The sequence below is a fragment of the Strongyloides ratti genome, assembly GCF_001040885.1.
Source record: "Strongyloides ratti genome assembly S_ratti_ED321, chromosome : 1".
NCBI lineage: Eukaryota > Metazoa > Nematoda > Chromadorea > Rhabditida > Strongyloididae > Strongyloides > Strongyloides ratti.
The window spans coordinates 2994459-3007319 of NC_037307.1; the positions used below are offsets into that span (position 1 = coordinate 2994459).

General features: G+C 22.0%; 7 protein-coding genes across 7 annotated transcripts; 2 read left to right on the forward strand and 5 right to left on the reverse strand.

Moving 5' to 3' along the window:
• Window positions 1–142: 142 nt before the first annotated feature.
• On the forward strand, window positions 143–1518 carry SRAE_1000095100 (Hypothetical protein; the record flags this gene model as incomplete). The annotated part of the gene is made up of 3 exons (XM_024647846.1): window positions 143–330; window positions 375–1227; window positions 1276–1518. 3 exons carry the CDS (start codon window positions 143–145, stop codon window positions 1516–1518), a joined length of 1284 nt encoding a protein of 427 aa, XP_024501883.1.
• Window positions 1519–1578: 60 nt separating this feature from the next.
• Window positions 1579–2960, reverse strand: SRAE_1000095200 (Fumarylacetoacetase; the record flags this gene model as incomplete). Its single annotated transcript, XM_024647847.1, has 2 exons — window positions 1579–2857; window positions 2917–2960. The coding sequence occupies 2 exons, from the start codon at window positions 2958–2960 to the stop codon at window positions 1579–1581; spliced, it is 1323 nt and encodes a 440-aa protein (XP_024501884.1).
• A 57-nt stretch (window positions 2961–3017) lies between these two features.
• On the reverse strand, window positions 3018–5017 carry SRAE_1000095300 (CS domain and HSP20-like chaperone domain-containing protein; the record flags this gene model as incomplete). Its single annotated transcript, XM_024647848.1, has 4 exons — window positions 3018–3208; window positions 3351–3468; window positions 3519–4849; window positions 4888–5017. The coding sequence occupies 4 exons, from the start codon at window positions 5015–5017 to the stop codon at window positions 3018–3020; spliced, it is 1770 nt and encodes a 589-aa protein (XP_024501885.1).
• A 751-nt stretch (window positions 5018–5768) lies between these two features.
• SRAE_1000095400 (Hypothetical protein) lies at window positions 5769–6374 on the reverse strand (the record flags this gene model as incomplete). Its single annotated transcript, XM_024647849.1, has 1 exon — window positions 5769–6374. One exon carries the CDS (start codon window positions 6372–6374, stop codon window positions 5769–5771), a length of 606 nt encoding a protein of 201 aa, XP_024501886.1.
• A 233-nt stretch (window positions 6375–6607) lies between these two features.
• SRAE_1000095500 (Hypothetical protein) lies at window positions 6608–7094 on the reverse strand (the record flags this gene model as incomplete). The annotated part of the gene is made up of 2 exons (XM_024647850.1): window positions 6608–6778; window positions 6834–7094. The coding sequence occupies 2 exons, from the start codon at window positions 7092–7094 to the stop codon at window positions 6608–6610; spliced, it is 432 nt and encodes a 143-aa protein (XP_024501887.1).
• A 533-nt stretch (window positions 7095–7627) lies between these two features.
• SRAE_1000095600 (7TM GPCR, serpentine receptor class e (Sre) family-containing protein) lies at window positions 7628–8187 on the reverse strand (the record flags this gene model as incomplete). The annotated part of the gene is made up of 2 exons (XM_024647851.1): window positions 7628–7990; window positions 8038–8187. The coding sequence occupies 2 exons, from the start codon at window positions 8185–8187 to the stop codon at window positions 7628–7630; spliced, it is 513 nt and encodes a 170-aa protein (XP_024501888.1).
• A 4008-nt stretch (window positions 8188–12195) lies between these two features.
• SRAE_1000095700 (Hypothetical protein) lies at window positions 12196–12552 on the forward strand (the record flags this gene model as incomplete). Its single annotated transcript, XM_024647853.1, has 1 exon — window positions 12196–12552. One exon carries the CDS (start codon window positions 12196–12198, stop codon window positions 12550–12552), a length of 357 nt encoding a protein of 118 aa, XP_024501889.1.
• Between the last annotated feature and the right edge of the window lie 309 nt (window positions 12553–12861).

Below are 12861 nucleotides of genomic sequence, written 5' to 3' on the forward strand. Positions count from 1 at the left end.
AAGGTATAAAATTCTATCACAATACAATATTAGACATATTGAAACTAGTTGAAGCTAGTTAAATTTATAGATCTAGTATAAATTAATAATAATAAAACTTTTAAAAATATATATTTTTTAATATTATTTTTCAATTCTAAAAATGAAATATAATATTTTTATTTTATTTATATTAATTACATTTTTATCTTCTATAAATGGTGAATGTCATGTTCATGATATAACATCATGTTTAGTTGAGGTTAAGCAAGCTAATATAGCTTTGAATGAAAGTATTATAGATGTAATTTTAAGCGTATCCACAGAAGCAAGATTAATTAGATTATGCAGGTAATTTTTATATTTTAAATATTAATAAATAAAGTTTTTGTTAGAATTTATGAAAAAACAAAACCTTGTTTCAAGGAAAAAATAAATAAATGTGCTTCACAAGAACAAACTGAACATTTAGAAAAAGTTGAAAGATATTATAGACGTTTCTGTTCACAAACATCTCTTCCATTTCAAAAAATATTATATAAATATGGAAAATGTTTAAAGTATGCTATAGATAATTTTAATGAAGATAATTGTAATGTTACATCTTCTTCAAATGTTAAAATACAGAAATGTGAACAATATTGTGAGGAAAATAATGATGAATGCCAAAAAAAAATTGAAGACTCAAAGTATCATCTTTGTGAACATGATTTTGTAACTGAACAATGTGGCTCACAAGCATCACAATTTTTTGATATGCTAATGTCTACTGAATATAACGATGAATATCCGATAAATTGTAATTATAAAAATAATACTACAAAAATAGGTTACAAAGAAAATATTAATAAAAAAAATACTAAAACAAAAAAAGTTATCAATCAAAGAATTCCTAACAGTATTCATGATATATTTAAATCCTTAAAATCAAGTGAAACAAAATCTAATATAACTACAACAACTTTAAATCCTATATTTACAATGAATCCATACCATGCAGCATATGTTCCATTTGAAGATAATTCTATTGAGTCAGATAACACAACAACCATATCACCAAAAAACCCTCAATCAACAAGATTTTCATTAACAGAATCAACATTATCACCTCAAACAGAAATTTTATCAACAACAACTTCTATGATATTTCCTCAATTTGTTTCTTCATTACCTGAAAAAAAAATAATTTTTCCAAATTTTGTAAATACAGAAATGTATTCCCCAACTCAAAATTTTAATTTTCCATCTGTAAGTTTATAGCTAATTTAAACCAATAAAATTTATTTAATTTTTAAGTTTAACACTAACTATGAATCATCTTCTCCAAAAGACATCCCTTCAAAAGCATCATTTATTGTAAAAGTTAAGAATAAAAATGATTTGAAACAATTTAAGGAAACAGCTAATACATATGTTTCTACTGCGTTAGATGTTATAGCAGATAAAACACAGGATCTTGTAAAAAATGCCGTTGTGAGAGAAGTATTTGCTACAATTTTACGATTATCACCTCAAATTCTAGAACAAACAGATTGTTAAAAAAAAACTTTTCTTATTTATTTATTTTTTAAACAATAAAACGATTATATTAAAGTGTATTTAATACTTCTTTTCAGCAGGTAAAACTTTACCAGTACACTCTCCAAAACCTATTTTTATTCCATCTTTTTGACAGAATCCTTTAATTATGACCTCATCATTATCAGCAATAAATTTTCTTGTCTCCTCACCAACAGAAACAGTCTTGGTACCTTTCCAAGACAATTCTAACATAGAACCAAAACTTGTTGGTTCAGTACCTGAAATGGTACCTGAACCCATTAAATCTCCAGGTCTAATATTACAACCATTTACTGTATGATGTGCAAGTTGTTGTTTCATTGTCCAATATAAATTCTTAAGATTTGATTTACAAACAGTTGTTGGTGTTGATGAAGATTGTGGCTTAATTAAAACTTCCAAATCAACATCAAAAGTAAATGGTTCATCATCTTTAAGATATTCCAATACCTCTGGATCTTGTTTTGGATTATCAATAACAAATGGTTTCAAAGCATCAATTGTTACAATCCATGGTGATATTGTTGTACCAAATGACTTACCCAAAAATGGTCCTAATGGCACATATTCCCATTTTTGAATATCTCTTGCAGACCAATCATTCATAAGAACAACACCAAAAATTCTGTCTCCAGCTTCCTTGATACTAACAGTTTCACCTAATTTTGTTTCTTCTCCACCAACAAAAAATGCAGTTTCAAGTTCAAAGTCAAGTAATCTACATGGACCATATGTTGGTGCATCCTGATCATCTGCCTTCAATTGTCCACATGGTCTTTTAATTGGAGTTCCAGAGACAACAACTGATGAAGCACGTCCATGATAACCAACTGGTATCCATTTCCAATTTGGCATTAAAGCATTTTCTTTTCCACGAAACATTATACCGACATTTGTAGCATGACTTTCAGAAGAATAAAAATCAGTATAATCACCAATTGAAGCTGGAAGGTGCATCGTAGCTTGAGATTGTTTAACAAAAGCTTTTGAACGTAATTCAGCGTTTTCACGAAGTGTTGGATCTTCAGTTCCAAGTATCTTTGTCAATGTACTCCTAGCCTCAACCCAAGCTGATTTTCCTAAAGCCATAAAAGCATTTAAAGTTTCTGATGCAAATACATCTTGTTTAGATGATAAAATTGGACCACTAAATAAATGTTTAACAACAGATAAGTCCAAAATTTCTTCTCCAATAGCTACACCAATTCTTCTTTTTTTGTTGTCATTAGTAGAAAATACACCATAAGGTAAATTTTGAATAGGAAATTGTGATTCAGCTGGAACGTTAACAAAAGACATTTTATAATTTCTTTTTTGTCTAAAAAAAGAGTAAGAAATGATACAAGTAATAATTAGAAGTATATTCGTATTAAATACCTTAAATTAAAGGTCAATTTATAAAGAAACGACGCCTTAAACATTTTAATTAACGATATTATCAATAATATACACAATAATAAATATAATATACATATAATTTATAATACAACAACAGCTAATTCATTCTTTAGAGCAATAATAATAAATTTTTCCAAGCAAATACATCCAAAAATGTCATCAGTAACGACAGTTTTGCTATCATACTCATTGTATGATTCCTTCGTAAGGCATATAACATTTTGTTTCGCAATTTTACTTATACGTTGACCACTTTTACGATTTACTAGACCTGTAATGAAGAGAAAAAATATAGAGAATAGTTTTATACTACTTTATTGAAGGTCGTCTTTTTTTTTTTCAAACATTTAAAAAGAGTAACAGAGAAATGTACATCTCTTTTTTTGGAAGAATATATTATCATAAACACCTACCTTCACCTGATAATTGTTCGCTACGCCAGTATACGTGTATATTTTTCAAAGCCTCTACAATAGCAACATAGCTACACAATGGTGATGAAATTGTATATTTACGTCTTGATTTTGAAGCCTTTAAAAAAAAAAAATTTAATTATTCCAATAAAATAATTAATAAATTACCTGTATATATCCTAAAGCATTAAAAGTTGATTTATGAAAGATTGATTTACCAGTTTTTTTACCTGGAAAGCTCCAAATAATTCCATCAACATCTTCTCTAAGACATATTGAAGTTGGAGTTGAGGGTGAAAATTTCTGTGAAAATAATGGCATATCAGTTATAAGTGATGACTGATATTTTATTTCTTCGCTTTCATAATCAACCCAATAAATAAAAGTATTCTCTAAACGTTCATCATCACATTCTTCACGTTTTGTAAAAATTGCATTATTGTCTAGATTGAATGAGTTAAGGTCTTCAGTGACATTTACCAATGGTGTAGTAGTATCATTGTCTGATTTAGATTTTTCTATTAGCTCAGACCAATCTTCCTCCACTACTTTATTAAATTCAATGTAAACTGTAGTGTCACTTACTCTATGGGTAACAGAAGATTGTACAATGTCATTTTCCAATGTCTCATTAAAAATATTTTCTCCTTTTACTAAAACATTTATAGAATTTTTCGTAAAATTAACAACTACATCATCATTATTCAATGAAACAGGTAATGAAAATTCCATAAAAATTTTAGATTTATCCTGTTTCCAAGTATAAATTTCTTTTCCATCCAGGTACTCCATTTGTTCCGTATATTTATTTTCAACATATTTTATAAATGGTTCCATGGTAGATTGAATAATAACAGATTCAAAGTCATAGTCAAATGTGCACAATTCAACATTTCCAGGAGCATAAATTACTTTCTCACCACTCTTGATCCATGATTCATCTTCCATTGTTAATTTAATCCATTTTAAGGAACATAAATGAGCAGACATTCCCTCAAATGTATATGGGCATTCACTTTTCTCAATGATTGTTTTTGTTAAAAGATGCAAATTATTACTTCCATCCATTCTAGAATCAACTATTATCAGATTCCTTGAAAGCGCTTCATGATACACAACATCCCATTTACATTCATCTTTTTTAAAAACAAAAATGTCAGTCTTTCCATTACTAGCCACAACATACTCCTCTGATACAACAAACAATGAAAATGGATAATTATCTAACTCCTGATGTTTCCTGTAGTAATCTTCATTATCATCTTTTGGTATCTCCCATCCTTCATTGTCTTCTTTCAAAAAATGTTCAAAGACACGTCGGCAATTAATAAATTTTGATGTATCTTCATCATACTCCAGTGAATATATTGAACCATCAGTTAAAACAGTATATATTTTTATGCATGGAGCAAATGTATCTAAGAATATATTATTTTGATCTGCATATAAACGTAGATGAAGAAAAGAATACAATTGAGAATTTCTTTGGCAATTAAGAACTAAAAAAAATAATTAAAATGACATAATACAAACATACTTGAATTTGGTAATGATGTATATGAAATTTTATAGTTAGAAAAAGCTAATCTATAACTTTCGAATTCCCTATCAATAAGAGTAGGGTCTGGATTCAATTCAACAAGAACAGCTTTTTTATTAGAAGTCATAGTGAAAAAAAAAACACCAAACAGTTATATTATCTTTCTACAACTAAACTGTTAACATATTTTGGTAATGTGCTCCTCTTTTTACAGATAAAAAATTTCGCGGTAAAAGATTGTAAAAAAATAATTAATTGTATAAGGAAAAATTTGAATTGATAAGATTTTTTTAAACTTTTATTAAGTATAGAAAATAATCAAAAGATTCATTTTTCAAAGCAAAAAATTATAAACGACTTTTTTGGTTAAAAATAATAAATTAAAAAAAAAGAAATATATTCAAAGAAATTATTTTATCAGAAAAATAAAAATGCCAAAGTTTGTTAAAAGTTTGATTTAAGATTCATGTCAAAATATAATTTGTAAATCAACTTCAAACTTTTTGCCATTAGCCAACAAAATTAAGATTTAACTATATTAAATAAAAATTTTATTTAAAGTCATTTTTTAAAATTATTAACATACATTGTTTATTAATATTATTATTTTGTCATTAATCAACAAACAATTAAATTTAAAAGAGATATATATATATTAAATCAAAAATACACATAATTAAAATATGCTGTTAGTCAAATAATCATTATATACAAAAAAAATTTTAAAACACTTATAAAAATTAAATATGTTATTAAAAAAAATATTGTGTTGTTAAAATTTTCAAGTATTTTAAAACTTCTTTAATATAAAAGGAAAATAAATTTTTTTGTTGTGGTATTTTTTTTTCTAATTTTTATCATTACCATTTAGAACTTTTTTAACGCAACCTTTTATGAATTTTGATTAAATTTCTTGCTATCATTCGTTTATTATAATTATAAATTTTTTCTGCATCAGAAAAATCTTGAATTGCAAAACTTTGAATATACATGTCAAAAACTTTATTCACTATACTATTTTCACTTGAATTTGTATAAATATCTAGTGATGATTCATTTGATGAGATTGGTGTTGTTGAAAAAGTTTCAGATGCCTGAAAAGAATGGTAATTACTTGTAAAATTTGTACAATTTTTATTCTTCAAATAATGTTGATTTCCTTTATATGGTTTTTGTGGTGTTTCATGATTATTTAACAAATATTTTCCAAAATATGCATCATTAGTAGCTTTGAAAAAAAAACCTTTTTCTGTTCCATTATTTGGTAATGATTCTATAGAATCATTGGAAATTTTAGAATTTGTAATATATTGAACCCTATTGGAGTGATAATAATAATTTTTAAATTTTTTTCCCACCTCTTTTGATTGTTTTTTATTATTATATTTTACTCTTGAACCTACAGATTTTAATGTACCACATTCTAAATTATAGGGTAAATCTTTAACTGTTTCAGAAGGTGTTATCAATTCTTTTGTTGTCATTTAAAAAGTAATTTAAATATTTTTTTTTACAAGAATTAAGTATAAATACCACCATAAACAATGTAATTATTTAATGGATTTATAGATGAAATAAAAGTAAAAATTTTACTAAACATATATAAATTCAAAATATATGATTTGAATAATGCCATTTATAATTTTAAATTTAATAGTAGTGTGAAATTTCTTAATTTTTTTTATTAGTAATAATATTTATGATTGATATTAAAAATTTAGAGATATTTTTGGAGAATGATTGATAATATCATAAAAAAGGTTATTATAAAATATGATAGTTTCAGAGTTTTTCCACTATTACATATATCTGTAGCACAGCAACAATGTTTTGTAACTAGATTCTGATTATTCTCCATTCTTACACGACCTGTGGTACAAGCATTTACCTGGAAAAAGAAAAATTTTTTTATGTGAAAATGACATTTTTAATTAAAAACTTACAGTGCAATTTGAAAATGTATCAAATGTTTGAATATAACGAATATAATCATTATTACATCCTTTAAAAAGATAATCTATTCCATTGAAATTACCTTCAACTTTAGCACAAGAATCTGAATTGACTGAACATCTATATGGTGTTTGAACGACTGGTGGAAATCCAAGTAAATCAAACCCCCTGACTTCAGCAACACACTCTATAGCATTATATTGAGGTATAAAAAATGAAAATAATATAACAAGGAGAACACTTAAAATCATTTTTAGACAAAAATAATGTTTCAAAGTTATTACAAAATATTCTTCTTAAATAGTTTTCATATTAATTGATTTTCAATTTATTACATTGTTAATTTTTAACAATGGGGCTTTTTATACTTCAAAATGATTTGATATTTACTTATATGAATCATTTTTACAAATGATAATAGTTTTGATGTAAATATAGTCGCATTAACATAGTTATTAAAGAAAAACGTAAACTAAAAACAAGTTATGATTAAATTTTTAATAAAAAAAAGGGTTCTTGATTACCATATACATATTTACTAAAGGTAATTTTAGTAAATAATTTGGATTAAATAAATATGTCTGTATGATTAATGTTAATATTTTAGTAGCAAATTAAATGTACATAAAATTTTAAAAAATTAAATTAATATATTAAAGTTATTTTATTTTTTCAAAATCATAATTATATATATAGGTTAAACTTTTAATATAAAATAAAAATTTTTTTTAATTATTAAGTAATTAATATTTCTAAAACTTATAAAATTGTTAGTTTTAAATAATTATGTTGCTTGTTTCTTTTTTTTAAGTGCTTTGTCATGTTGTTTGTTAAAAATTTCAAAATATTGATCTTGTTCTGTATTTTTCATTATAATTGTAGGATTATTTTTTTGAGTATCACTTTCATTTTTATTTGTAATTTTAAATGTAGTATCTTTGGCAAATAATTTTTTGTAATCTCTAATTGTTAAAATTAATGCTATAAAAAAGAAAACATGTTTGACAAGATAACCAATATTTACTCTATCTTGATATAAAACCACAGAATTTCCTAAAGAATTATTAATATTTGTTATAATTGTTACTGAAAATATTATTGATATAAGTGTAACACATACACCCGTTAATTTTATATTTTCAGTAATCTATAATTTAAAGTTATATAATCATAAAATATACTATAAAATATTACCTGAAATTTTTCTGATAAAGAACATACAATATTTTTTTCAGTTTTACGAAGTTTGACATTCAATATTCTTAATATTATTATAAATGAAATAAAAGGGATATCTATTATAATTAAAACAACATTGTAAACAAATTTAAGTACACCAGCCATATTAGCACTCAACAAACTGGGAATTATTGATATTATGATAATGGCAAGGACAATTAAAGTCATTACAATATAATTCATTATAATTTTTTCATATAATGATCTCTTTATTGTTGCAATTAATCTTTCAGTTACTATACAAAAAACTGAACATCGTAAATAAAAATGAAAAAATCTTTGAAAAATTCTTATAATAATATATGTATTAGTATCATATAATGAAAAAACAGATACTGAATCATTTTTAGATATTTTTGACAAAATATATATTGACTGAATTATACCAATAATTGAACAAAAAAATATTGCCAAATAAATATTAACAAGGAAAAATTTAGCATTTACATGGAGAGATTTTTTTTGTAAAGTCCATTTGCAAAGAATAATTGTTATTATTGTATTAAATAGACAAAAAATTATCATTAATATAAACAGCCAAATATATACTACATTAGCAAACATAAGTTATAAAATTTTATATCTGAAATAAATTATAAAGTTTAAACTTCTTAATAATTTTACATTAATGTCTTTAACAAGATATATTTAATTAATAATGTTTTTAGAATTTTAAAGATAATACTTTTTTTTGCAGATTAATGAATAAAGTTTACGGTCATTCTTATCTTATAATTATCTTATAACTAATTATGTGTTTGTAATAGAATTACTAACAAAAATTTCTTTATAAAAACAATAATATATATCAGTTAAAACAATTCAATTGATAATAATCATTAATAATAAATAACAATGCTCTTATTCTAGGCTTACATTAAAAAAAAAACAAGTTAGTGAAATCAAAAATTGTACTTTATTTTAAAAAAAAAAAAAATTCATTTACTTCATGACGACTTTTTTTATTAAATATTTACAATTATATTTAATAAATTAAAAGTAAAAGTTTAATAAGTTGTTAACTTAGTTACATAAATTAAAAATTTATGAGATTTCTAACATTCCTAAACTTTTTGCTGAAACATTTGTAAATTAATATTAAAAAAAATGTGAAAAAATTTTTTAACATATTATTGTAAAATATAAATTAAGAAAAAAAGTATTTTCATACGGTAGAAAAATTTGTTTGTTTATAATGTGAATAATTCTAATAATACTTAATTTTTATTTCTAAAAAGACATTATTTAATAAATAAATTTAAAATTTTCATGAGTAAAATAATTTACTTTTTTAGTGTACAAAATTAATCAAAATTAAATCTAATTTTACATCTTATTGTAAGAAATTTACATGTGTAACAAAAAAGTAACATAAAAAATATTTTACTTTAAATTTTACTTCACTATTGAATTATTAGTTTTTAATTTAATTTTATATTTATAAAGTTTATAAAATCAGCTTTAATTAATTTGAATTTCTAGGTAGCAATTATTATAGCAATTTTTATGTATTAAATTAAAAAGTTATATATATTTTTTGATGTGTCTCTTAGGCTAAAAATGAAATTAACAAAAATATAAAAGTAATTCATGGTATTGATATTAATTATGACACTTTTTATAAAAAAAAAAATTAATTTGTGTTAACAAAAATAAGTTACAATTTTATGATAACTATAATTATTTATTCTAATATAAGCAATAAATTATTATATAATTTATAAGTTAAATGTTAGAAAAAAAAACAACTATAAACTAAGCATTTAAAAAAAAAATTTTATATTAAATATAATAATTATAAATGTAATAAACATTATAAAAAAATACTATTTAAAAAATATTAAAGTAATAATAAAAAAGCGAAACATACTTTTTAACTTATGGTTTTAAAACATTTAAATCAGTTGTAAATATAATGTAATAAGCATTTTAAAAAAAATCTTTTTAATAACAAATTATTTTTGTAATGTTTAACCAACTTTAAGAATATAAAATGATTTCTAGTAAAATAAATATATGTCAACAACTTTGATATATTTTAACGTTTATTTTAATAGTTTATTAGAATCTTATGCATTATTTAGTTTTGATGATACCATTTTAAGAATGATAAAAAAAAATCCAACAAAAAATTACAATTCAAAAAAAGAGATTAATAAAGTTTATTTTTTTAAAAAAATTTCTAAGCAAAAATAACGTTTTTTTAGATTTATAAATAAAAATAAATATCTTTAATTAGACTGCAACTGAAAAAGATACCAAAGACTTTCTTACAACAAGAAAAATTTTCATAAGAAAAGCATATGTTCTGAAAGCCATCAATTAAAATTGTATTTAAGATAGAGAAACCAGTAAAATTGCAAACAAACAAATTTCCGAAAAAAAATTGACTTTAAAAAGAGGAGTTGGTTCTGCAATTTAAACCTGGACTTTGTGACTTCAGTGAGCTTCATGTACTGTTGAAGCAAGGAAATAGTTTTCATCAAGTTCTGTGAAGAAGAGTTGGAAACTAATAAAAAAAAAAATAAAAAGTAGATTAATTATAATTTTACCTGAAAATTTTCTCTTTTTCCAGATACCACAATTTTTTAATAATTAAATATTATTATTTCCAACAAAAATAAAATATTTTCAACCATTTTATATTTATACATAAATAATTGTTAAATATTTTCTCTAAAAAATATAATAATTATAAGAAAATACATAATCATTTTGGCAAAATATATTAACTTAACAAGTAAAAGATAATACAATTATAAATGACTTAAAAAAACATACATAATAAAAAAAAAACAATAGAATATTTTAAAAAAATAATTTTGTTAAACTAAAATTTTTATAAATACAATTAATTCTTTTTTTTTTTATTAAAATTATATAAATAATTGAAAATATAATAATTATTTACATTAAGAAATATATTAATTTTTATTTAGATAATACTTTACAAATAAATTATATAACATTGATATTTGATTAATATTTATATATAAAATAGAATTTAATCATTAAGTTCAAAGATAAAAAAAAACTATTTTTAAATCTATTGTTAATTATATTAAACTATCATTGAGAAATATTTTTTAGTTTTATGAAGACATATTACTGTATATAAACAATAAAAAAATTATTATAATTTTTTTGTTTTCGTAGTGGTAATTAAAGTTAGTATTATTAAAAACTTTATGATTACTATTACAATTGAAAAAAAAATAAAGTTAATTAATCAAAATTATATAAAAATATTATTATTGGGTAAATTTTGAATAAAATATAATTTAATTATATGTATATAAAAAGAAATTACAAATTCATAAAATTATGAATTTTATTTCATTTTAATGGCTCTTTTAATGTCAACAAATACAGGTGATCTTCAAAATGTACCAATCTCATCGTATGGTAAGAACAGATTTTTTTTTTTAAAAATACATGTATTAAAAAAATATAAATAATTTTTAGTAAAAAATAATATTTCAAATAATTATAAAAATATTGAAGAAGAGTATGATGATAATTTTGATGATGGAATAAATGATGATATAATTATTAAAAATGAAACTTTGAATAAAAATGTTACTATTGAAAATAAATTTCAAAATTCAAATTTTAATATGACTAAAATTAATCATGTTAAAAGATCTTTAGACATTAATAAAAATTTAGATAAAGTAGAAAAAATAGATCAAAAAAAGAATAATAATATTGATCTTCAATTAAATGGTATAGAACATCAAAGACTTCCATTAAATAATACCAATCTTTATAAATCTCCAGATAAAAAAAAAATAAATATAGGAATAATTTTTATAGGTATTATAGTATCATTAATTATTTGTTGTATTATCTTTCTAATATATTATCTATGTTGTAGAGGAAAAAAATTTTTAAAAAAGGCAATTTTTTTTTATATTTAATATATATTAAATTAATTATTTTTAGAAAGAAGTAAAGAAAAAGAAGAAGGTTGCCAAAAATGCACGAGAAAAGGGTGCTGAAAATAGGCGTAAAGTGAAAAAATCAGAAAAAAAGCAAAAACAAAGAGATAAAGAAAAATCTTTGAAGCAAAAATCTTCTTTAAAAAAGAAGGCTCAAAACAAGGAAATACCTATGTATACTGCAATTATAAATGAAGACAATAATGAAAAATTATGTAAAGCAAATGACATTTTAGGTAATAATTATTATCCACAAAAACAAATTGTAAATAAAGAAAATTCTACTAATAATGTATCAGATATTTCATTAAATGAATTTTCCTACAGTGAATCAAGTGATATACCTAATTGTATTATATCAGATTTTGAAGCACCTTTGACTTTTCATAAATGTAATTGTAGTGAAGAAGGTAAATCCAAAAAAACAGTTTATACCCAAAGAGGTAATGTTATAGAATGGGAAGTAATACAAGAAGAAAATATCTATGATGATTTTAGTTTTCAAATAAGTTCTTCTGATGATAAATAACACAACTTAAGATAGATCTTTTACTATGTTGTAATGTTAACAATGAATTGTAAATTATTCTACTTATATGCTGATAATAAAAAAAAAATTTAGCAAACCAAATTTTTTATATAATTTTTTAAATTCATCTTTATATAACAATTAAAATATTTTTAATCATTTCAGTGAGTAAATGTTTTCTTAACATTTTGTTATTTACAAATGATTAATATCAAAACAAAAATAGTTGTGTTATAATTATTTTATATGTTAATAAATTATTAAAAAATTCACAATATAATAATTTATAAAAGTTAAAACAAATATTTC